Source organism: Rhamphochromis sp. 'chilingali' (assembly GCF_963969265.1).
Source record: "Rhamphochromis sp. 'chilingali' genome assembly, chromosome: 2".
NCBI classification, from domain to species: Eukaryota; Metazoa; Chordata; class Actinopteri; order Cichliformes; family Cichlidae; genus Rhamphochromis; species Rhamphochromis sp. 'chilingali'.
In genome coordinates, this window is record NC_137930.1 from 65146110 (window position 1) to 65173041 (window position 26932).

Consider the following 26932-nt stretch of genomic DNA (forward strand, 5'->3'; position numbering starts at 1 on the left):
CAGGCTCTTTCTTTTTTTGATCTTAATCTGGTTGATATTTTGTACGTGAGTGTATACTGGGCCAGATGGCCTCATAGCTCCATTGCACACAAACCATGATCTTATTATTTTTGCAGTGTATTTTAGCAACAGTTGTTTATTGCAACCACTTTAGGTGATATAGATAAGAAGTCTAAATATCGCAATGCTAATAAATAGAATAAAAAGAAACCAGGGTGTTTGCAATTTTCTGATGGTCTGTGTTGCAGATTATTTATGAAGCTGTTAACAGTAGGCTGCTTGTCGCTATAAGATGTTAACCAGCACTAATTGTCAGTGTCTTTTTGCAATCCCATAATATAGGTCTGGTTACTTCCTTCACATTGGATGAACTATTTATAGAATATCACATCATGTATGTTGTTGGGGTTTTTTTTTTTGCAGATATTGATGTTCACGCACATCAAGTGTAGGCTTTGCTGTAAATAACCACTTCTAAATGGTTCCCTGTCATAAGTCATTTGAGAGCTTATAATGGGTAGTCTGTTTTATAAACGAGACCCCAGGTTTTCATTCTTTTAGGTCAGTATTGGTGTTGGATGCAGGCAGGCTTAGCTAAGTCAGCCTTTATTAAGCCAGAGTGAGATTTTAGCATGCTTCAGAGACTGACCTTGTCCTGTCTAAATCACCTGCCTGGCAGTCTTCCAAGCCACTCTGCTACAGCTGCTCTGTAAGCAGAAACATTAGCAAACGCGCTCCAGGTGCACTGTGGAGCTGTGTATATCATGAGTTGTCATCGCCATTGTGCCTTCATGTGCACAGAGAGCAAAGAGACATTGAGGAAGTGGAAGCTAGCAGATATTCAGCGACACTTTGCACATGAGGATGATGTGCTTTTGTTGTTTACTGAGGTACACAAAGAATTCACGACCCGTCTCGTTTCATTGTCGCCGCTCTCCGTCTTCTGTTTCATCTCCTAAATTCCTTTTTTGTCCCCTTTTTCTTTTTCTCAATTTTTGTCTCTATTGTTCACTGACCCAATGTGTAGTTACCCCCACACCTCACCCCAATCCCCCTCCATCCTTTTCTCCCTGTAGCTGGCCCTCCTTCCCGCTCCCTCTCCCGTCTCCTGTCCAGTGGCGGTTCAGTGAGGTAGTGATTCATAGCTGCAGTAGGCGCTGCCTGATGGTCATGTGACCAAAGCCTGCCTGACAACATGGAGAATGAACACAGTCTGGCTAGTTTGTGTGCAGCCTCATGCACATGCTCCCTCATGCAAACACACACACGCAAAGAAATACTTTGTCGCATCAGCGCATGCTCACATCCTCTCATCTTTCTCCCAATCTGACATAAACAGCATCACTATGAAGCCACTGGATGTCCACGCCCTTCGCTATGCAGCCAGCTTTCACGATTTTATCCTCTATTACTGCAATCATCCTTCTCATATTTGTCCAAAACAAAACATTATGACTGAACAGTGCAATACCCTACCCTAATGCAATATTCATAGTCCTGTGCATTATCTTATAACTATAAGCACGCGCAGTGCTTGCTGTTTACTGTTGCAGTCACAGGCACCAGTAAAAGTTTATTGTCAAAACACCCAGTAGTGTGTTTGTGAGTTCCTTTTTATTTCTTTTTTATTTTTGTTGCTTCTTCCTGGAAAATGTGAAAGCAGCACAGAGGTCAGGTGTTTGAGGAAACAGGTTTGGTCCCTGCCGCAGCTCATTTACCATCACTGCGTCATCAGAATGCCCTCTTACAATGCCTGGGTTTACTCAGGCGAAAGAAAATATTCCTCAAACCCCACCCACAAGTTTGAATACATGTCATAGATTCAAATGCTGGGGTTGTCCCAAGTCCCAAATTACCCAAGAAGCCAATTAGATAGAAATTCCAGTTTTTTCTAACTCGTACTTCCTTGCTGGCTTTGACACAAGATATTTTTGTTGTATAATCAATTCTCTTCTCTTCCTTGTTGTTTATCTTCTGTGCAGGTTGAGCTGGGCAGGAAGCAGGAAGTGGTGGTTTATGACCAGAGTTCCAAAGAAGCAGGGCATCTGTCCAAAGATGGTTTTGTGCACATTCTCATGGGAAAGTTGGAGGGCACCTTCCACAAAGTCTCCCTTCTCACCGGTAAGACATGTGTGGTGTTGGTGGTGGTGCAAAAGAAAAGGGGAAAGAGCAGACTTTGTATATCTCAAAGCCTGTTTTCCTTTGTGTGTGTGTGTATGCACTGCTATTTATTGTAGCCCGAACAGGTGCACTGTTGTCGTTGCACAGTTTGATCAGCAGATGTCACTCATGAGAACAACAGGACAACAATGTAGCCCTTAGTCAGTTCCCCATTTCTTAACACTATACTAGTGTTCTGACTTCGTGGTGTAAGGTTTGCAGGTATGTGTGAGCCCAGGAGGGAGAGGGGAAGTAAACTCCCCTGCACTCTTCCCCTTACCCAGCATCTCTGCAGTAACGGTGAAGCTCAACTTTCAATCCTCTGGCCTTATTTATCACAGTTATTACCCTGTCGTAGTGTCCACTAAGCACACTGAGATTTATAATTGAGCCCCACCAAGACTGTTAATAGTCGTTGAGTTAATAACATCTTGATTGTGGTGGCTGCAGCTTTTTAAGGGATGATATTACACACACACATATCCGCCCGCCGAGGCTTATGAATCTGTCCCAAATATGTCAGTGCAGAATGGGGAGTGTAATCTGCCTCAGTCAGGATTTGAAACGAGGCAGCGGAGGCATGCTGCTCTTGCAAATCTCGGCTCTTCTCTCTGCATCCCCATTCTTCTCCTCTTCCCTCCGCTGGGAGATTAGTGCTTTTTTCATGAGTCATTCACGGATGCCTAGGATTGCCTGAAAGCACACAGCCTCTACAATTTGTCACAGAAGTGTACTGAGCGCATGCTTTGGGTGGACACACCCGTGCATACAAAGTGCATACACACGACCGCGTTTGATGCCTCACACACACGAACACAAACACACACTCTCTGATTACTGAAAAGCCGGGATTTTGTTAATACTGAAGGACCCCCTGTCAGCAGCTCCCTCCTCGTTATCAATCTCGGCTCGTTCTCGTTGTGTTTCTTCAACAGAGGAAGAAAAAGAGGAATCACACCTCTTCCATTTTTGTCCCCGCTTTTCTGCTGTTTCCACGACAACAGTGGCAGAGAATATTCTCCTGTAGGACTCAGCCAATGGCGTCCGCTTTTGTTTGGGTGGTTGTAATATTGGGGTCAGTGGAGCTAGCAGCAGCGTTGTATACATAATATTTGTCTGTATTTGCAGTGCATGCATGCAGGTGGGTGGTGTTGCATGCATGTGCCTGCATGCATTATGACGTTATGTGAACGATTGCTGTGGGATCTGCTTATGTGGGGAAAAAAGCATCAGTGTGAAGGTGTTAGAGATAAGAATAGGATATGCTTGTCAGGATTTTTAAGTGTTGCTGTTAAGTTGCCTTTATTAATGTGACAATGTTTATATTATAATTGGGGATGACGGGCATTCTTGTTCATTGCGTCTGCACAGTTTGCAGCAACAAAGTGCCTGGTGTCTAAAAGGACGCTTGTCTTTTCTGTTACAAAAAAACCCCACAGTGGCACAATGTGTGATTTGTGAACAAACTGAGCCCAGAGAAAGTTCAAAGGTCAGGGGTCACGATGTGCCATCTTGGATCTCGAGCTCTTCACAGAGCAGTGAAAGCAAGCATGCAAGAAAACTATTTTTCGAAATGGGCCACTGGTTTGACAGAATTACTCATTTGAAGATGTCACACTTGCCTCCTAAAAACCAGTAAAAAGTTGCTCACCTGGTTTTGTGAATGACCAAAGGCCACCACATGCACTAGCCTTTCCCAGCCATTCCTCCCACTCACTCACTGCTTTCCCATCCACTCTCTGTACTTTACTGTTAAATAAAAGCCGAAGATGTCAAAAATGAAACCCACCCAAAATAAAGTAATGGATTAAATAATGAGTAAAAACGTATGCTTCTTTTTGTCCATCCTTTATTTTTTTGTCCTGTCTCTGCCTCCTCATTCTTGACTTTAATTGGCATTACTCCCGTCTCCCAAATTTAAAAAAATAATCCCAGTTCACACCTCCCTCTCCGCCCACCTTATGCTTTTACACCTCCCTTCTACTGAACCTCTGATTTATGCTACTAATAATTCCCGTGGTGACCTCATATCTGACTGAGGACTTATTTTCAGCCTCACACCAGACGTACACACTACGCAGAGTGTAGCACTGGTGCAAATCCAGTGAGGGGTAATGTGGGTGGGTAAAGGAGGGAGAAATGGATTGCGAGATGAAAAGAATCCATAAATGGGATGAACAGGGTGAATTTGAGAATAATTATGAAGCTGCCTGTCTGAGGGGAGGTTGATTTTTCTACCTTAAATGTCAGTTATGCAGACGCTTGCCAAAGGGAGATTAAGGCAACATTTCTGAAAGGGATTTATGTTTTTTGCATTTTTAAACCTAATGCTTATTGACGTAAATTTCCTTTCAACTAGGGGAAATAAGACAGGAGAAGACAGGAGATGCCAGATAAGCTGCCTGAATGAAATGTTACACAATCATAATGAATGCTCTGGGAACATATTGATCCCAAAACAATCTGTGACCCCTCTCAGGTTTCCACCATTCAGTAATTGATCAACTGGAAAGCACACCATGTCGTTACATGTGGAAAACGTCATACTGGTAGCATTGTCCCAAAAGGGCAATTGTTTTTGTGAATGAAATTACTAATGCAGATTCTCACCCTGTATTAAAGAATGCATTCACGCTGGATGTAGTTGTACTTGGAGAGTGTCCTTGTGAATCCATGCAAGCACAAAGGTTAAGGTTATGCTACTTCATTGATTGCGTGAAAGTGTTTGTGAGAAACATGCCTCTCTCAGGACAGCTGTATTTTTAACACAGTGGTGATCTCACCCAGTTGGAGCTCAAGCTGATGCGTCTTGCCTTTTTCAGAGTTCTGATAGCGTGTGTGTGTGTGTGTGTGTGTGTGTGTGTGTGTGTGTGTGTGTGTGTGTGTGTGTGTGTGTGTGTGTGTGTGTGTGTGTGTAGAGGGAGAGATCATCACTTGGTTGGAGCCAGCTGCCTCCCCAGTGGCTCTAAAGTTTGTGCATTTCCCACCAATCTGCAAGCACACAGCCAAATTGGAGACAACGCTGAACACTCCCTGCTAGTGTGGGGCTAGGTGGTATGTTAGCCGATGCCAGCTGTGTCATACGTCACAGCAGCCCCGCTATAGAACTGACAGCATGAAATGTTTTGCTGCCGTGTTCTAGTTTCAGCAGTCTAATATGCAAGACAGAATAAAAAGAGAACTTTCAAAAAGGCTACTCATGAGCTGTGGATGAAAAGAGAGTTGGGTAGTGTTTTCAAGTGGAAGGGAGGTGGAGATAAAAATAACAATATGTTTTATTCATAGCACATTTTTTTCCTTTTTTTTTCAAGTACTTTAAGTTGAGGGGGTGACAGCTAGAAATTAGGAAATTAAACACATGCAAAAATAGCATTATAAAAGCACCATCACAGCAGTTGGGTCATAAAGAGGAAATGAAGGTGCGGGAACATGCAGATGTATATGTCATCCATGTAATGTGTGAGTCTACAGAGTTTTCTAATGTGTGAGACTCCTTCTAATCTTCTCTTGCACCATCTGCCAGTGTTTTTCGTGGGATTACTAAAACACCACACCGTTAGGTCAAAGGGAAAAAGGAGAGAAAGGGGACACCAACTGAAATGAGGTAGTGACAAGGGACAAGGGACATGTCTAAATAGTCTATAGTGGCAGCACTTGACTGCACTCATAGTGCAGAGGTAATCCTGAAACAGTTATGTGGCCAAAGGAAAATAAAGTTTTGCAGTGTATTAATCCTAAATTTGAAGTGTTTGCTGCCTTTTCACTCTCATATAGCTTTTAAAAAAAATTGTACTATTTCGCTACATAGGTGAATTAAGAATATTCACTGACATGTTCAGGGCGATGATGTCAGTGAATATTTGAGTGATTTCACAGATGAACAGGCCTCGTCAGGTTTGTGCTGTTTCACATTCCGTTGAAGACACACACATCAATCAAACTGCGTTGTTTCACAATAAAATGTGACAAAATGAGTTATGCTATTCTAGTATTGCACGACAGTTTTAAGTGTCCAGTAGATGGACAGTGTTGTCCCTGATACAGAGTCCTATGAACTGCATTGAAAAGAGTTCATTTATATACTGTAGCATGTGATCTGGGGCACAGTTTTTGATTTTTTTTCTGTCTCCCACGCAAAAGCACACAAGAGACAAGGCAGTGACATACTGATGGGAGGTATCAGGAGATGAAAGGTGCCTCTCTCTCATTTTCTTTCACTTGCACTTTCTTTGTCATGCACATTGTAAATAATGCAGACACATACAGGAGCTGCTGTGTTCCTCTGGGCTTTGATGACATCAGGTTAGGGTGTTATTGCACAGACACGGGGGTACAAAGGTCAAGTAAGTTACGGCTCATTCTCGTGTGCTGTTATACAACAGTGTGGGGAGTGTTTTTCGTGTGTGTGTGCGTGTGTGTGCAGACATTAGAGAGAAGCTGAAGAGGTGAGGTAATCATGGGAGGCACAACCTTACAATGCAGCCGTTCAGACATTCCAATGAGCTACATAAGGAGGTCTGTTTGTGAGCATGCATGTTTTTGTGCATGCATGAATATGTGCATATAAAGCAGAGCACGAATGAGTATGAGGCAATGTTTTGGAGTATTTGTGTGAGAAAAGACATAATAGACAAATGAGAGCAATTGAGGAGATGAGGTAATACTCCTTATTTCATCCTGAATGTGTGCGTGAGTATGCGTGTGCGTGTCAGAGCCTGTGTGGTCACAGAGCTCGCTCAGAGAGACAGGTCGCACTGCTCGGTGTTTGTGAGCCTCCACAGAAATGAAAGACTTTCTTTCCTTCTGGAGCCCAGCATGAAGTCTCCCTTTCTGAAGCTGAAGCCTGAGGTGAAGAAACTGCTTACACACACACACAATTTACGCGGACACCTGCAGCGCGCATGTGTGTTTGAGATGCTTCAACAGATGCGGATCACCAGTTTTATGTGATCGGAAACTGCTAAAAATGTATCTGCTGTAAAAGTTTTATAGTTTTGCTTGGGGGTCTGGGTTCTGTCGGCTTCTAAAGATAAACGTGTGATGGAAAATGACGTGATCGATCAAGTTGTGTAAACAGTGTTTGAATGACATTTGCCTACTGCTTTATGCCTCCAGGTGTGTTATCATTGGTCAGAGGTTGCAGACTAATTGTGGAAGTGTGTCTGAGGTCCATTTTTTTCTCCCCACCTACAACTTTTCTCTCTTCAGCTTCTCCGTCACCCCCTTCTTTCCTGTGTATACTAACCTCCTAACCTGCCCCTTCTGCACCTCTCTGCTCCTTTCTGCCCCTCCACGTCCCCCTCCTACCTCTCAATTACGCCAATGGGAGTTCTAGCAGATCAATGATTTCATTGAGAAGGAGCCAGTGGTGCCATTAGGAGGTGAGCTCACCGTCCCCAGGGAGAACTGACACAGTATTCTCAATGACCTCGCCTTCCTCAGCAGTCCTCTTTACATCTCTCCTTCAACCCCCTTTACCTTCCCCCTTACTTCTACTTCGCTTTACCCATACCCTTCTCCTCCTCCTCCTCTTCCTCCTTCCTCTCTTCTGTTTCATGGTGCTGAGAACAGAGCTCTATTTTTAGGCCCAGACTCCTGCGGTCGTCACATCTGGCGCCAGTGGCCTCGATGCTCTCACCCTGGCCTGTAGATACACAACACATACCGGCCCCACCCCAGCCAGCACCGCGGGAGCACAAAGGTCAAAGAATAAAGGCTATAAAATATCTATGACATCACCTCCCGCCTCAGAAAAGTGTGACATAGTTTGAAAAGCCCTCTAACTGGACAGTGACATAATGCTCAGTTTTCTGCTTTGTAGGTAATGACCTTGATGAGATATTGGGCAAACCCTTAACTTGTGCACACACTTGAGAAAGCTTGCAAATACGTGCACATGTGGACAGACACTCTTACACACACACATAAATATGGTAACAAAGCCCAGAGGAGGTCAGTACCAAGTTGCATTTTATGTAACAATGTTCTGTTTCTGCCAGTGTTCTCGCCCCCTCCCCCGTCCGTCTCATTGGCCTCACATGATGAGCTTGATGTCATTTTCCCCTTCTTTCCCTTAAATTTGGGAGAACAAAAACAGGCCAGCATATGTGCATGTTTATGTGTGTGCACAGTGTGATGCACGCGCATGTGTGTGTGCGTGCGTGTGTGTGTGTTTATGTGAGCTGCTGCCAAATGTTTCCACCATGACGTGATCTCACTGCTCTGCTTGCCTTCTGCTCTTCTTCCTTTTCTCCTCCATCACCGAGTCCCTTGCACACACACACACACACACACACACACGCACACACACGCACAAGAGAAACACATTGTTGTACGCATATACTTTGACATGCAAAGGAGAAGACTGAAGGTTTCTCCCAGATCCCGGTATGGGAGAGATGTGCATAAATTTCAAGTAGTGTGGATATGTCTGTGAATGAGACTCTGGTACTGATACTTAAGCTTAGAAGAATTAAAATAACTTTAATCGTGGGAAGAAATTAACATAAAGTTCACAGTGATTCAGAATAACATGTGTGGCAAAGACAAAACATGACTGTAAAAAATAACCATTAAGGGTTTAAATTAGGGTTTTGTTTACACATGCAGAATTAATATTTGCTTACTTTTTTGATGTTTTACTCTTGGTAAACTTTTTGGCAAAATCCTGTGACGTTGACCTAAATACATACTTGTTTATAGTATAGGTATTTAAGCTGGTTTATGTATACAGTCTGTTCATACCTTCTGTGTCCTGCTGCATTGGAACTCTAGACTCTATCTAGAGGCCTTTTGAACGTCCCAGCCTGCCCCCGGTCATACATTCATCCAGCAGGGGATAAAAATAGTTTGTTGAAACTGTTACCTAGGCAGTGTCAACACATCGGGTCAACAGGAGCTGAAGCTGAACAGTGTGCTACCCAAAGCTCGCTTCACCCCCATCAGCACCTCATAACTCAAACCTCATCATGAGTTTGGGCCAAGTATTCGCTAGTTTGGTTGCTACACCGTCAGCTTACCGCTGAGGCGCTTACCCTGACGTCTCTGACACACATGTGGAGTGGAAATTTCCAAAGGCAGAAGAAAAGGGAAAGGAGTAGCTAACAATTATGCTAGTTTATCCTACCGAGGCCTGGACTGCATCCACCAGATTCCATTCATGCTCGGACTGCCCACTGCCGCTCCTGTCATAACGTCATTCCTTGGAACAATGGTGGATTCCTGTTTATCACTGGGCTGTCTTTGATGCACTTTATCTCTGGCATGCCACAGAGCTGCTTCCTTATTTACCTACTGAAAAGACTCCACTTTTACTGTGTGGACAAGGTCCATGTCTTTGCAGACTTGTACTTTGTTCCCTTTAAACTTATAGCACCAGATGATCTGCTTTAAAATGCTGTTTGCTAATTATTCTCCAAAAAGGGTTGAGAAAGGTTCTTCTTTTCCAGACTAGTAGCAGAGGAGTAGAATAGTTGCCTGTTACAGTGCTGATACTTTAAATCCTGTGTGGTTTAACACTTTTCCTGGTATGTATACAGACTTGTAACACAGGTCGTTTTACCGTAAATACATGCTGATCACACACTGAAATGTTTGGGTTCAACCTCGAGGGCTGCTGCTGTTTCCTGATAAAAGAGGGAGATTTTCTATCTCCACAGCAACAGGCTAATTTTGGAGTTCCAGGCAAATCCAAACCTTCAGATTGAGGTATGCAGCAGTTTGTGATCATTCTCAGTCCTCCTCATATCTCCCCCTCTGCGGACACACAAAAAACTCACTTATACACACACACATACAGAGATGAAGGCTGGACAGCACTGAGAGGCCACTTCCTCTTGTGTTGTGTAACTACTTCCTGTTTCTGATAAAGTGACATCAGGGTTCCCCAGCGTAAAAGAAAAAGATGTCTAGAGAACATGTATGCACACCAATCTTCTATATATCTATATTTTGTTGTTTTGTATTTGGACTAAAAAGTAAAAGGGAAGCTCAGAAATCCCACCAGCTTTACAGATGATTAAACGGCATGATGTAGGTGTTGGCACAGTGGTGCACGCAGAAACAGCTTGCCCAGTTCCTTCCATGGCATTACGTCATTCCCTTCCTATTGTTCTTCTGTAGCTGACGGAGTGATGTCACTGTCGCATTGTGGATGTGACACATTCACACATGCACACAGTGTCCAGGGCATGTAATGGCCGGAAAAACTAACCTTGACCTCGGGTGTTGCAGTAGCCGCTGTCACCATGTCCTCTACACCCAAATCCAGTCTGCAGGTTACACCCTGCCTTGTGACGGATCTCTGTCCAGGAGGGGAATTGACTGGAAGAATGACATACTTTTTTTTGTTTGTTTTCTTTTCTTTTCTTTTGTCTTTTTGTTGAATTATAAGCTGATTTGTGTTACTTTTCCATTTCTAATATGCCTCAGTATGGTCAAAGAAACCCTGGGAGTCACTAACACATTGATGAGATAATAGTAGTTTTCCTCTTAAAGAATATCACTTAATCTGAAAACACCACTCAGTGACAGGCACAGACAGGCACAGCATATCGTTTGCAGAGAGATGCCCTGGTACAGCCTGAGACTGTCTGAGTTAATTGTAAGACAGGTAGACATGACGCTGAGCTAACAGAGGAGCAGATGGCGTGGCTTCCAGCTCTGTTGTGAGGACAGTGGATCTGTCAATCTGCCTGCTGTGCTGGTAGGAGCTAATTAACACTAAACTGATCTGAGACCTGCCTGTCTGTCTGCACGTAGCAGTGAAACAAGCCCATTAAAAACAAACAGATCTGGTGTCGGCTCCTCTCTCTCACAGTATCGCCATTATAAGACTGATACCACATGCGAGAGACAATGAGAGAGATGAGGGGTGTTATTCTATGCATTCCAGCTCAGGCCATTTGCATTTAGAATGAAATAGCCATCCGTTCTACTCAAGAGAACCTGTGTAGACAAACTCACCTCTGGGGAAATCAGAGCAGGGTGAAGTGTGTGCTCTTAATGCACGCACACATTCGCGTTCTTCATGTTTTCATTACTGTATTGTCATGGACATGGTTTCTGCACATATTCAGCCTGTTTTGCACACACACATACATTATTCATCCATATAAAACCGCAGAAAACAGCTGTAAGCTGTCTCGCTGTATAAAGATAAAGTTAACATTTATTTTATATGCACTCAAAGTGAATGCACAGGCTTTATATGCACGCAAGATACACATGCAGTGGCCAGCAGCGATTCATATTGAAACTTAACAGTCCCCCTTTGTCTCCACATGCATACACAGACACACACACACACCATTCAAAACCTCAAACTGGTATTTTTAAGTAGTTCATCTGGTTTATGAAAACCCGTCTGGTCCTGAAAGCCCCCTTTGGTGTGCTTGATAGCTTACCCTTTTTAGCTTCTCCCCGTTTTGTGTGTCTGTGTGTGTTTATACTTTGTGGAAATGCTTGAGTGAGTGTCTAAAAGTAAGTCTAAACTAATTTCTTGCCAGTGAGAGAGATTTACTGGTGCAGTAACCCCCGGGTTCTGAGCTTCTCCAGGGGCTTAAGTTGTTTGGAGGGTAGGGGGGTCTGCCGAATGAGTGCTACGAGCTAGCATCCCTCGAGGCTGTGCAGATAGAGATCAGACTGCCTCATGCCCAGCCTCACACATGACCAGGTGGTGCATCAGTGCACCCCTAATCTTGTGCTTCCTTCTCTCGATTGCATCTAAGAACCACCACCTGCCCTTCCCTCCGATTCCCTGTTTTCACTTCCTCAACCCTTTTGATGTTATCATATGTAACGAAGACATAAAGCTTCTCTATATGTCTGAGAGACTCACATATTTACACACTTTTCTGTTCTAAAAAGCTGAACAGAAAATTTCAGTAGTGTGTGCAGATTAATGGTGGTGCAATTATAGATGTTTGAAAAAGAGTCAAGATGAGCACACACACAATACCGGTGACATTTCTAATGTCCCCTGGCAATATGACAGCATCATTTCAGCTATCTCCCTATTGATTCAAACAGCCCCTCTTCCTCGCCAGTATCCTCCCATGACTTAATCTCCCCCTCCTCTTCTCTTCTTCAGCACTTCCCCCTCCCTCAATTGCTCCATTCCTCGATCCATCCTCCCCTCTTTCTCCCCTGGTGACTACCTCACCCCCCAGGCATGGCAGCTGTGTTCTCCTGTAGGCATTACATCACTGCAAGAGCATCCTTGTTACTGATCCCCTGACAACCAGCACTATCAACACATTTTTGCTCACACACACACACACACACACACGCACATGCACACATGTGCAGTGATCATACACCTGTGCAAGAGTGCATAAACTTGTATTTACCCACACAGACACAAATAACTATTTACTCTATTCCTATCCCTGGAGCACTATTCTCTCCTTTCTCTCACCTTTGCACCAGTCATCCTTCTCTCCCGCTCTCTCTCTCTCACACACACACAGACACACACACACAAGCATTAACTGACAGTCTTCATCAGCCTAACCTGCCGTATCCAGAGGATGACGTCTCTCTTTCCTGTGATATCCTGACAGATGATCCACGGTGTAGAGTGACGCTCCTGTTGCTGCCTGTCTCAGTGGAAAAGGAGGGGGGGGGGCTCTGACAAAATATATTAAAGAAAATATTTGTATCAGCAACTCAGTTCAAACAGAGTTTACGGGCATACGTTTTTGATGAGCTGCTGGTGATAAATGTTAAAATTTGTGCCGGTGCAAAAAAACCATATATTAACTTTATACTGAGTTATAAAAGAGAACAATATTGGAGTAGAGTTGACTCATTCAGTCCATTAAATAATTAGTCATTAACTATTAATATCAAATTATTCATAATTTAAGCTTAATACATTTTCAGTGCCTAGAATGTGTTTTAGTGCTTTTATCTTAACTTCAAAAAGTTCAATATTTTAAAAGACATTTCAAAGAGTTTATTAAATAATTGAAAGAAAGATTCAGAATATTAACTAATTTATCTTTATGTTCCTATTATGGCCACATAGGCCATCTAGTCTTTGTTATCTATGTGGTGAAAAGTAAAACTTTGTACGTGCAGTAATTACCTTTTATTTAGTAATAAAGATTTGGTTTATTGTGCAAAACCGACCAATTTCATGGCAAAAGTTAAGTTAGTCTTTTTTTTTTACTTAAGGGCAATAAACATAGACTTTTATTTAACATTTAAAGGGGTTTAGAGTTCAGACTGAACCCTGCACTATGCAGTATGTTTGCATTTATGATACATTTACAACATGTAAGCACAGAACTACAAGCTCTATAATCCTCACAACTCTCTACAGTTGTCAGGTGCAAAGGTCGTGTTTCTCCTTTCAATCAACCCAACACCACCATCTCTTGTTGAGGCATTCCCAGTCAGTTCGGACATCCCAGGGCTCCTCGTCCTTTACCCACCTTCTCCGTTTCCTTCCCATACCAACTGCTCATTATCAGTTTTGGCTGGGCTCTGTGAATGTATGTGTGTGTAAACATGCGTCGCCTTAGTAACAAGCTCTGCACCATAAAAGTATGCTCTAAATCTAAGAGAGAATCTCAGCGGAGGGGGCGAGCAAAGTGACCATCCCACCTATTTCTGTAGCTGCAGGGCACACATGTGCAGTCAATAAAGAAGGCCCGGCTGTCATTTATAGCATCTTGGCTGTAATCCTCTAATTAACACATCTACTATTCTCAGCCTTGTTACCCTGCTGAGGACCAGAGGAGGAGGAGAGGAGTATAAAGAGAGCGACAGCATGGTATTTCAGCATGGTATCACCCAGCAGCTACTTTGTTTTGTTGCTGTCGGTTTCCACTGCTCAGAGTTTGCAGGTGTTAGAGCCTCGTGTGTTTCAAAGCTACTTTATGGCTTCGAGCCACACAGCCAGAACAACTAAGCCGAGGCGTGGATTCAAACTGAGGTGATGATCTGTGGGTTTAAAGCGTAGCGACCCCGGCTGACCACCATGGCATGCCACACTTGTTCAGATGCAAATGGGAGAACAGTGCATGAGGGGGGTGACGTGTGTTTATTCATAGTTTGACACTCTCCCAAAACCAGTGTCTGCATTTTTCACAAAGCTCATCATTAGGCCCATTTCCTCTCGCGCCCTCTCTTGCAGTTGAACAGAGGATGACGTAAAGCTGTTCTCACCCATGTGTGATCATTCAGGGGTCTGCAGTGATGAGATGAGGTCAGTCAGCATGCAGCTGGCCCCCTAACTGGACATCTTGTATAAGCTTATTTGCCTTTTTTCTCTCGCTCTCTTTTTTTTTGGAGCAGTGCGGTGACTTAATGTCATTGAAGTCCATCTGACCTAGTTTGAATGTAATCAGTGCACTGTGAAGTCTCAGCACGGGACAGAAGAGATAGAAAGGACGGTCAACTGGCCTAAACATAGTTGTTTCCATACATCTATTATTTTCAGCCAAAGGTTGATTGGCATAAACGTGTGCTAAAAAGACGAGAAAGCAAGTCTGTATATGCTCTGACTTATTGCAGAAACGCACAAAACACAATAGCCTCATATTAATAACTCGACAAACAGCTGTACCTGCATCGCAGTTTGCTAACACTGAGTCTCTTCCAGTAGTTTTGTGAAGTTTTTTACTGCCTCGTTTCCATAATTGGACTTGTGGCCCACGTGTTTGTCATTCCATAGTACCAAGAGTCTGTGGCCTGTCAAATGGATGGTGGCTGGCTGACCACGAGCTTGTTTGGTCTTTTCATCACCTCTAGTATTTCCTTCCTCTTTTGTCTGCTTTCATTTCTTTCTTTTTTCCATACTTCTGCTCTGCTTTTGCTTTCTTTCTTCTCGCCTGGCTACCTTCACATCCTCCAGACAAAATCGCAGTGTCCAAACACAAACATGTTAGACATGAACCAGTGCAGGAAAAGTGGTGAAGTCACATACATTCCCTCACCTTGAGAGACAAATCAGCTGTCAGCGCACCGCACAGCCTTAATTCCCTCTCCTGCAGTAAGCGTAATGTGCTAAGAGGATGCAGTACATTTAAGGCAATCAACCTAATGTAGGTATTTAGTTTCTACTCAGTAATAGATAGTACTGCATAGCTGTAGGAGTCTAATTATTGTAGATATGATATAATTATCATCAGGTAATCATCCCTAACGTCTCAAATGAATTAAATGAGAAAACAGGAAAACGGTTCATGTAAAAAAAATAAAAATAAAGCATATTTCTGTTTGTTATGTATGACGGCATTTACAAAAACAAGTAACGCCAGTCAGTGAAAGGCTTCCAAAAGCCAAGCATTATCTCTCTCCTCTCTTTCATTGAGAACAAAGACAGTTAAATCTATAACGTAGCTGTTTGTTAACAGCGTGATAGCTGTGGTTTAGCTTCCATCCTACCCTGATAGAGGCCTGTTTTGTAGCTAGGCCCCTGAGGTGGCCGCATATTTGCTGGGTGAGTAAGGAATGTGGTTACATGCCTTAGACATTAGCTATGACGGAGCACTGGCTCCACAAGAGAGGGAGGTAGCAGAGGAGAAGGAGGGAGGGGAGGTTGGGTAGAGTCTGAGCTCACGGCAAGTGAGCTCATTCACCCCCAGAGCTCGAGGAGAGAGTGCAGCTCCGTCATCCTCTTCGCAGAGAGAGAGAGAGAGAGGAGGGAGGGAGAGGGAGGAGTGTAAGCCAGTGACTGAGCGAATGAGAGGAAAGGAGAGTGGAGCGGCACAACAATAGTGGGCTGCTCTTCTGGCTGTGGACTCACAGAGACAGAGAGAGCGCTCAGAGGAACACACAGACGCTCTGTAAACCAGCTGCAGGCAGATTACAACTGGCGTTTACATACAGGCGTTACAGGCTACTCACTTTTGTTTTGTCTCTGGCACTCTCTGTGGTCACCATTCTTCACAAAACCACAGAATTACCAAATATTGACGCAGGAGAATTTTAGGAATTTTGTGGTCATTGCATGGGATTTTGGCCATTTGTTGACTTGAGGAGCGTGTCCACAGACATTTTGGACTAGTTTTTGTTCTGCTGGGTCCATTTGCCGAGGGTCACCGGCTGGACAGCTGGAACAGCTAACTTGACTTGAGTGGAGTTTTGTGGACTTGGGGTTTTCAGTGGGCTCACCTTTGTCACTCTTCTGAGGAGAACAGAGTGCGTTCTGGGGGATGCCTCTGGATGTGGTGATTGCCCCAGCAGAGGACTGTTTTTGGCCGGACCTGCAGGACACAGACATGAGGCTGAAGATCAGGGTCCGCCGGATGAAGGAGGGGAGAGAGCTTCGAGGTGTGTATTCACCTGGAGGAGAAGAGATACGTGTGTCTGTGTGGGTGCAAGGTGATAAGATGCAACATGTTTGGATTGAAGTCCTGTGCGTTTGGCATACATGCAGAAGATGGAATGTGATTTATGATATGCATTGAGTTGCATGGCTATGAAATGCACGATTGCTGAATACATGCAGAAAAGGTGCGAACAAGGTGGAAAGCCACTGATAATAGTTTGTGCGCTGCAGATGAGTACACACAGTGGACTGTCAGGTATTTACCATTTCAAGCTTTATCTGAACGAAACATAGCAGTGAAGTGAATTTTTAAGAGTTTTTTTTTCAAGAGAGATGGGATTCTACATCAGGCTAAAAAAGAATTTATTAGGCGTAGCAAGCCAGACCTGAGAGTTGCTGTCCCATCTTTTGTTTTTGGACTTAATTTGTTTAGAGGTATAGAATAGGAAGAAAGGGGATTAAGAAGATGACATCATGAAGATGAGAAGCGATGAAGAGGGAAAAGAGGAGAGAAAAAGAGCTAGTGGGGGAGCGGATGAGAGCTGTGACCCATGGTATGACATAGTGCTCATGCTCTCTCAGCCTGTGGTCATTGAGATGTAAAATTATCACAAAGGCTCTTTCTTTCTCTCTTTCTTTTCCTCTGCTCTTGGCTTTTCTTTCTCGCTCCTGCTCACTCGCTCTCTCTGCAGAATGGTGTCTTGTGGAGATTATGTTATCAATATGTGTGCAGTGTGCACTGCAGGTGTTTAACATAACACCTTTTCACACAGAGCAATGAGGCAATGCAGAGCAATGGAAAAATCCTTTTTATACGACAATACGGCATCGTGCACGTTGCACAAAATATCTCGTCATTTGCTCAAATTAATTTGCTCGTTTTGTAGTTGAACCTTTTGGATAACAGATGTACGTCTATTTAGACGGTACACACAGGGCATTTTAGAGCACCGGCTCAAAGCAGTTATCTGCACCTGTCACTCTTCACATGTGCACATGTGCATGTACGGGTTATATCTACACAACCAGATTCTGCTGCTGTAAGTGTCAAATTCATGTACTCAGAGAAAGCTGGGATGGGTGGGGGATCACACATTTGCCATCAGCAGATGAAAATAGAATTATATGTGTCACAGGTACTGAGCACTTTAACACATCTCTGTGGAAATAGATTTGTCAATGCAGGCTAAATTATATGGTGGTTTATGGTCTTTTATTGCAGTAACACGGTGCTGCTGAAACGGCAGTTGATCAAAGTGGAATATTCCTGCTATCTGTCCAGGAAGATAAAGAGCAATGAAGTTTAACCGTCAGCTAATATGACGTAAATATCGTGCTCTCATTCGCAGCCATCATAAAGCCGATGCTGTGCATGAAAGCGATGACCTCATCCTACTATCTCATCCATGTTCTGTCAGTCTACACATTTCTGTCACAAAAACCCACACAAGCGCACACACTTTCATTGCATCGTCAGGCCCCAGCACAGCCTTTGTGGAGCTGAAGTGGGACATGTGTGCAATGATGTCATGTGAGGAGGGTGAGGTGGGGAGGGGAGCGGGTACATTGAGATGCTAATGTCCCCTCATAGTGGAGGGGACAGCTGGAGGGGCACAGAGGATGGCGTCATGTCTCCCCTGATATCAGCCAAAGAGAAAAATGATGGAGGGGGAGTGGGGTAGTCGTTCAATGCCCCCCCCCCCACCCACCCCCTGGGCCTGAAAGCTTGTCTGTGTGCATGGACACGGCTGCTTTGTGTATTGCCCCCCCTACTCCATTAACAGACAAGTAAAAGAGTAAAACGGAGGCTGAAGCACACACACACACACACACACACAGAAAGGGGGTGAGCTTGTGTTGGCAAGGAAGTCAATTGTACGAACAGCAGTGATGTAATAGCAGAGATCCCATTAAACCATAACTTCTAGGCAGGTGTTTTGTGTGCCTCTGTTCATTCGCTTATTCCACCCTCCATTCATCTTTTAGTTTTCTGCAGCAGCACAGCTCTGAAGAGTCTGAATTTGATCTGCTTAACATACACACTTTTCACGTTAGCGAAACAATAGCCCATGCCTTCATACTGAAAGCTGGGTATTAATTTAGATGTGGGAGAGGAGAGGGACTGCTGCTCGCTGCCGGCAAACAAAGAAAGGCCTGAGTGCTCGCCTCTGACGGAGCAAGAGAGAGGAAAATAAGCAGTTGCTTAAATGATGAAGTGGGCAGAGAAAAACGGAAAAAGGAAGTCACCACTGCTGAGAGCTGCCGATGGCGACACAGTGCCCTCTTTCCCGGTTGTGGGTTTTCCTACTCCCCAAACTGCTTTTTTTTTTCTTTTTTCTTTTCTTTTCTTCTTTTAAAGAGTATGTTCAGAATTTAGTCACATCCTGCCAGAGTATGGTTTCATGATTTCAGTGTTTGAACAATAATGTGAGAAGCTCTGGTTTTTATTCCACAAAAACAAAACTGTAGGTTTAGGTTGGTATGTCTGTGGGAAATTTAACTCGTGAGTTTAATGCAGGGTGTCAGTTTCTGCTGATTATCATGAAGGTGAACTCATCTCTCCCATTTGACTTTCTGATGTCATCTTCACAGACAGCTGGGCTGGTGTGTGTCACAGGGTATTTTCAGTGACCTCAGTGTGAGTGTACAGTATGTTTATATGTGTGCTTAGATAGGAATGAACGGATGTGTCATCCTTTTCTAATGGAGAATGTGAGGCCACATCTTTTAGGTTTTTTGGTGTATGTGTGCGTAAATCAGTGTGCTCATATGCCCTTGTTTCTTACCAGTATTTGGAGCAGGGTGGTGTCGGTGAGGGGAAGCAAATTGTCATCAACAACACTGCTTTTCTTTGTTGTCTTGGCAACCCTAAGTAGAGCAAGGTCAGGTGACGAGGTGGCAATAACACGCTATCTCCTGTGTGACTAATGTCCATTAGCACCAACCGTGTAAAGCTTTGACTACAAGGAAGGTGTTTGTAAATGTGTTGACGTAATGTCGCTGTAATAGCACTCGAAAAGCCAGAAGGCACACGCAGTCCTGCTTTCTTATCTCTGACTTCAGTCACCCTTTATGCCAGTAACCCCTTACTCACTCATAGGCAAACTCTAGCTGGCCCAACTTTGTGCTTTTTTTGTGTTTATTTAACACGAGATTAGGCGTGCTACACTAGTTGGGACTACAATTATCAGTTCAGTCAATTCAGAATATTTCTGTTCGTGTGTTCATTTCCCTGCACACTCACACACACACATAAACACACAGACCGTGTGGAATGTCCTGTCTTCAGTCCTTCTAACAACTCTCTAACAATGTAAGCACATACAAAAGGAAATGCTTGCTGTGTGATGTAGCTATTCCTGTTGATCCGACTGTCTCCAGGAACATACCACTCCCTCACACAGATACAGTATATGCTATATGTAGTGCAATTTTTTTCACCAGCAGCCTGGGAAGTAGGAAACCAGGAAAGAAACTCTTCAGAGATCCCTTCCTCCCTCTGCTTTATCAATTATCAGTGCTGTAGCACTGCCCGTAGGCTTGCTGCAAGGGGAGAAGCTATTGAGAAACAGTCTAGTGTGAACTCCACACTCTGTCTGTTTAGTCTACGCTATATAGGCCAAGAAAAGGTTTGATCATAGAGTTGTTGCCGTAATGGCAGCAATCCCTCAGCCTCCTCTTGAAAGTTATCCGATTGCTCTTTCTGCATCAAATGCCTCTCTACACTCCACCACCCATGTGGACTGTTGATGTCATCGCTCCGCTGGTTGCCATTAATAGCTGGAAACAGGCAGGCCTTCTTCACTTTGCTCTTAAAGGAACATTGCACCCAGAATAGCACTAGGTCATCGGGATGCACCCAGCCTACTCACCGCTCAAAAGCTGTGCTGTTGTGAAATAGCACCACATACCAAAAGCTGCTATCTTCTGTGGATTTGCACAACCTTTTTACGCAGCTCTCCTGTTTGTTGGGTGCACGCACATGAAACTGTGTTCTCCACATGTGTGCGTCTGTTTGTTTGCCAGTTGTTGTTACTCGAGTAGGGCAGCTGGGTGTGTGTTACAGGGGAAGGCAGCGTCCTGCTTGCACTGTGCTGTGTGTGCTACTTGGGGATAGTGATGTCATGTCTCACTCACTCTCACTAAGTGAATGTGTATGTATGTGTGTGTGTTAAGGTGTGTGCATGCACTGCATCCAGGATTGGGTCAGGGAAGGCTGAACCTAGATTAGGCTCTAATCGTCTTTCTGGGACTCAAGGTTTCCTTGAAGCACTCCCTCTCCTCTCCACACTCCTCAGCGAGGTCAGCACCCAAAGAAGATTCCTACCTCTTTTCCTTGTCCCCCTCCCTGTAGTTGTACAACTGCAGTACTACAGACTATTAATGAGTGTGGGTGTGTGTGTGTGTGTGTGTGTGTGTGTGTGTGTGTGTGTGTGTGTGTGTGTGTGTGTGTGTGTGTGTGTGTGTGTGTGAATTGAGTGGAGAGTGTGTTAATGTCAGTGAGAGTGAATATTGGGATATATTGACCGCAACAGTATGAGATCATTTCTTCAGATCATATCTTCTTCGTCTTCTGTCGTGTGTGTGTGGGTGTGCGTTTGACCATGCATTAGTGTGTGTGTGCTTTTCAGCTGTCAGTGGAGATGTTACTGGGCCTCTGTCCTGGCCCTGCACCTGTGGCCTCTCTCATTCCCTCAGCCTGACGCAATGCTCTGCTACAGGACATGAGCTCATGCAGGAAACGGAGCCACACACACGCACGCATACACATATGCCAAAAGTGGAGCCGCCTGCCTCTTAAAGGGCCAGACGCGCATTCCTGGCCACCCAGCAGTTAACGTAACTCACTCACAGAAGCACAGAGAGCCCCTTTTTTTCCAGCTCCTGCTGCTCTAAAGGGACCCAGACTTTGTAGCCCAGATTCACCTTTTAAAGACTACTGAGCGTCTGCTAATGATGGTGCAGTGTTCGTGATGGAAGTCTTTGCAGAGTTCCCAGTGCGTGTGTGTTCGTGTGTGTCTAAATGGAAAACCATTCATATGCCTAACCGCTTCTCTCCATCTCTTCTTTCCCTGCAGGAGGCTTTGCAGCTTTTTCCTCCTGTTTCCCCGGCCTGTGTGAAGGGAAGCCCGCCACTGCTCTACCTATGAGCTTGTCCCAGCCCTGCTTGCCTGTAGCTAACGTAGGGCCTACTCGCATCCTGCCTCACCTCTATTTGGGATCACAAAAAGACGTCCTCAATAAGGTATCATTTATTTTGGATATTTTGCCAGTAAAGAATGTCTGACTTGCTCTTACTCGCAATAAAGCATGATGCTAAACCACGTACATGTCCCTCTCTGCAGGATCTGATGGCTCAGAATGGCATCACCTATGTGCTGAATGCCAGCAACACCTGCCCCAAGCCAGACTTTATCAGCGAAAGCCATTTCATGCGCATCCCAGTAAATGACAACTACTGTGAGAAATTACTTCCATGGCTGGACAAAACGAACGAATTCATAGGTAAGGGCATGTTCTGTGTTTTATGTAACCATGCACATGTAATATAGGTAAACTGTCTGCTTAGATGAACCCTTGTACTCTTTCAGGATATGTCTGTTTTTATTCAGTAGACACTGATTTTCTCCCGAGTCTTCCTACTAAAAAGGAGACCTGTCAGTGGTATGCAGTGTTGCATGTATTTTCATATAGTTCTATATATTCATACTTATTTGTTTCCACCTATCAACAGACAAAGCTAAGGTATCAAACTGCAGAGTCATTGTGCACTGTCTGGCTGGAATCTCACGTTCAGCAACCATCGCCATAGCATACATCATGAAGACAATGGGCCTATCATCAGATGATGCCTACAGGTACACCTGCACTTCCCACCCATTAACAGCTGAGCTAAGGTGTCAGTACCAGTAGAAAGACATCCCATTGTTGTCAGGTGGAATCTAATTCTTAGATCCCTGCCAGCAAGCGTAGTTTATACAAAAGGCTTAGCTTTGCCCTGTCAGGACAAGTCTGGCACACTATTATGTATTGTGAATCAGTAAAAGGGCTCACACCCTTTATATAGGTCATTTATTTAATCTTAGGAATTCAGATGTGATTTATTATAAAACCATTACCGCACTTCAGAATACAATTGCTTAGTTGTGTCCTATTTTTTTCAAACTTTTTATTTTTTCTGCTGACAGATTCGTAAAGGACAGAAGACCGTCCATATCCCCCAACTTTAACTTCCTGGGTCAGTTGCTGGAGTTTGAGAAGGGCCTGCGATTACTCCAAGCTTTAACCTCCGATGACAAGAAATCTGAAAACAACACTAAGCAGAATTCAGAGGTTAACGGAGTCATCACAGGTTTCGAGATGAATGGTCATCATAGCAACTGTGACTCATCCACCACAGAGCCACGCATCCCACCGGAACCCAAGCTGTCGTCACCCACCTCTCTCCAGCAAGGCTTCAATGGCCTGCACCTCTCTGCAGAGAGGATCATGGACACTAATCGACTCAAACGCTCCTTCTCCCTAGACATTAAGTCTGTCTATTCCCCTAACAGTCCCCACTGCCCCAACCTGGCACCCACACACTCTGAAGACGTCCCCAAGCTGTGCAAGCTTGACAGCCCAGGAACAGGCATCTCCAATGGTGTCTGTTCTCAGTCTCCCGTCCTTGACAGCCCCAGCTCCTCTGATTCACCATTCCCCTCACCGGGCAGTGGGGGCAGCATAGGAGGCTTGGGATTCAGTGGAAGTGAAGGAGTCCATCGTTCTGGTTCTTCCTCATCCAGACCCAGAAGAAAAACCAAACAAAACTGCAGCAGTTCGCCGATCCACTCCCAACCACGGCAGCCTCCGCAGTCCCTCAACTTGCTGCTGGACCACAAGAGCCCCAGCCTGGAAGAAAACCTAAAGGGCTCCCTGCTCCTCTCATTACCTTCCCTGCCCACTGTGGGTTCTGGGGCTATGTGGACCAAACACAGAGACACTGTCCAAGCCACAACCCCCGTCACTCCAGTCACCCCGACTGCAGATGCTCCCTGGCACTTTGGAGCAGAGGAAGGTGGTCAGGGAGAGATGGAGCTGGGAGCAGGAGAGGTAGGGGGACAGGAGTCGTCGGTGAGGTTCGGTAGCAGCTCGGCGTATGTGGCATTTGGGTGTAGCGAAGGTGTGCGGTTACGAGACAAATCCCAGAGGGAGAAGCCGTCAGCACCACAGACGCAGCGAGACCTCCGAGACTCTTCGTCGTCTTCAGCAGTGACAATGTCCACCAGCTCGAGTCACAGTGGGGCTGCATCTGAAAAGCAGTTCAAGCGGCGCAGCTGTCAGATGGAGTTTGAGGAGGGCATCTCCGAGACAAGGTCCAGGGAAGAACTGGGGAAAATTGGGAAGCAGTCAAGCTTCTCTGGGAGCATGGAGATCATAGAGGTATCCTGACAGATAATGACATCATCAGAGCTGCCCCTTGGGGGCAAAAATGGACCTAGTTAGAGGGAGCACAGGAAGAGGACATTCAAGGTGGAGCCGAGGAGTTGTTATTGGGGTTTTTAAGCTCCCCTTACAGACAGTGTTAAAGACTCTAGTTGAGAGAAGGACAAATGCAAGCTGAGCGTTAATGTGAAAAGGTTAGCATTCGCACCTGGACAGACAGAGCCTCAGATGTGGTGCTTAGCAGACCATAACCATCCTGAACTCTTGTACAAAAATGAAGAAAAATCTTGGGGGGGGGAGGGAGGTAAAGAGGACAAATCTAGGTACTGAACTCTTTATGTTTATGAGCTCTGTCCCAGACAAAATGAAACAGCCCAGGGCAAATGTTGCATCCTTAATATATAGAATTCTTCCCTTATTTTGACAGAGTTGAGACACAAACTGCTTGCCTGTGGTCAAACGTAGCGTGTTTCAGTGGGTGTATAGCTTGTGATTTGAGCCAAGCCTGATGTTCTCTCTCCCAACGCTTCACCCCGGTTTCGATAAGCCTCATAAGCTCGCACGGCTACGTTTGTCCCCCTTCCCAGTGGCTCTGCCTACTACAGGGAAAACAATAAAGGACTCCTTAACAGCACCATATCCTCACATCGCCACAGCACAAGGCAGAGAGACCCAAAGGACTTAATATTAAGGCGGTACTGCACCCTGACAATGAAGGATCCTCTGCATTTTGTTGATGAAAAACTATTTGAAGAATGGGCAGTGTTTCCCCCTCCTAAAGCACAGTGCGCCTTTCCTGACTTTGTTCCCTTGTTTCCAGTGTTAACAGCGTGATGGGACTGAGGTTTCAGGATGCTGATGAGGGTATGCGTTAATAACCCCTCAGCTCGCTATTAGACCCCCTCTGAGCCTCCTCCCACTCCTTCCAGTCACCACCTATGGTCGCCACTGAGCATGCACCTGAGAGGCTGACTACAGACAGACGAATACTATATATACAATATGAATATATATAGCAATTTTAATGGACTTCTGTTTAGTTATAGTTTTAATTTATTGTATTGGTTCATTCTGGTAATGAGAAATAATATAATGTTTTGTGGATTTATTTCTTTTTTCTTTTGTTGAATTATAATTATTATTATTATTTGCTGTATGGTATTTATGAACACACACTCAAACGAATACACACATTCAACAAATTCAAGCAAAGCAATATGTGATGTTCCTTCTTTGGGGAGAGTGATGTATGATCCTGAGATGCACTTTTCTGCTTTTCTGGTAACAATTAGTCAAATTATCTTTCGCATCCTTGCAACATGATACTCCTAAAGCCAAGTTTTGACTCTTTTTTTTTTTTTTTTGTACTTAGAAGATGACACACACTCCCCTCTAATATCTTTTAAGGACAGCACTGCTGTTCTCGCTCATCTGCAGCGTGACCTCGTTGATTTCAATTGAGGGCTTAAGCGTTACCTAAAAAGACTGTTTTGTTTGTCTGTGTGACGAGGGAGACAGAGCAGCCATGCAATCTCTGATCACTCACACACAGTGAAACATCCTCTGCCAGTTTCACGAGGGCTTGCATAACAACAGCTATATGCAAACAGACGCAATCTTTCACAAGTTTGAGATTTAAAGGCTGAGCGTCCTCCCTGAGCCAGCACATGTTTATCAGTCATCATCACAGTGCATCCACCAAAGCTGAAACCAACACACACACACGCATACACACCTCACACTGTATGCCCTTATACTCACACATGTAAAGCCTAGCTCCCCTCCCTTACACACACACACACACACACACACACACACACCCTTTTGTTCATTCTCAGGGGATCTTTCAGTGAGCCAAGCCCGACACAGGGTACACAGCTGCTGGTACATCAGCACAATGCATGTCCATAAAGCTCCTTAGCTTTTCTTTCTTTCTGTCTGTTTTTTGTTTTCTTATTTCTTATTTTCCAAAGCTTTGATTAAAAACACCAGTAACAAAATGGAAAGGAAAAAAGTGAGGATCTTCGTATCCTGAGGTGAAAGACATGAATGCTCTCCTGGTGCGAGATGGTTATTTATTTATGATGTAAATGTGTTTATTTTTCCTTTGACCCTTGATTAGCTTTACTCTTTGGCAATCTCTGACTTTTGACCTTATGCTGCTGCAACTACAGTAAGTTCAGATAGATTCCTATGTTTCCCCCGGGGCTCAAGCAACCTTTCTTTTCCTCACCTCCCTCCTTATATTTTTTAAAAAACTGTTGTTAGAATTATTTATGACATGTAACAAGGATGATGCAGGCTGTCCCATTTGCTAAAATTATTATTATTATTGTTATTATTATTACTATGTTGTTGTGTAAATAGCAACGCATCTAAGAACACTGATGAATTTAGATGAGTTTTTAAAAGAAAATCCTGATACCTTAGGCTGCTTGATGCAAAAATACCTCAGGTTCTACTGAAAGGCTTTTCCTTCCCCTGTTCATGTTTTTGTGAAAATGAGACAAAAATACAGAAATGACAAAATACAAACTCCTCTCTGCTTCTTCTTCTTCTTCTTCTTCTTTGTGTGTTTACATTGTGTGCGATCAGGGCTGGGGAGGGAATTCCACCAACAGATTAACAACACATTACGACATCCAGAGATGCAGAGGCTCAGTATTGATTTTCTGTTTAACAAACTCGTCTCTGACCACACAACAGGGTTTCATTGATTTTTTCTTCCTCTTGTTCTCCGTCAGTGCCGGTGGCACATGGTTGCATATGCTGGTAGGGTTGTGAATTATTAAATGCAAAGACTAATTTGAAGAGAACAAGAGAAAAGAAACATGTCTTAATAAGAATTAAGCAACATTTCAGGTTCCTACTTTCAAAAAAGAAGAGTATATTACAGTGAATGAAAGTAGGGGTGTCAGATGGCTTTTTGGCATCGTTTTTTTAATTATCTAGAAAATTATTTGAGCTAGGTCTTTCAACTTTTTTTTAGGGTAAATATCTGGTACTGTTGCTATATAAATGTTGACTCTCACAACGTGGCACAAGATAACTTAGAAGGAAGGATGT

The 26932-nt window shown here is 44.2% G+C and overlaps 1 protein-coding gene across 4 annotated transcripts in view; it reads left to right on the forward strand.

Moving 5' to 3' along the window:
* dusp8a (dual specificity phosphatase 8a) overlaps positions 1 to 26401 on the forward strand; it is a 41251-nt gene extending 14850 nt beyond the window's left edge. For 3 of the 4 annotated variants that reach the window (XM_080874196.1, XM_080874197.1, XM_080874198.1), the window contains exons 3-7: positions 1983 to 2121; positions 21520 to 21686; positions 21787 to 21946; positions 22176 to 22299; positions 22630 to 26401. In XM_080874196.1, the coding sequence (XP_080730322.1) occupies positions 1983 to 2121; positions 21520 to 21686; positions 21787 to 21946; positions 22176 to 22299; positions 22630 to 23872 (1833 nt within the window). In that variant the 3' untranslated portion in view covers positions 23873 to 26401. Of the gene's footprint in view, positions 1 to 1982; positions 2122 to 15763; positions 16444 to 21519; positions 21687 to 21786; positions 21947 to 22175; positions 22300 to 22629 lie in introns of those variants that run through there. The other variant, XM_080874199.1, reaches the window with a different exon arrangement.
* The last annotated feature ends 531 nt before the right edge of the window (positions 26402 to 26932 follow it).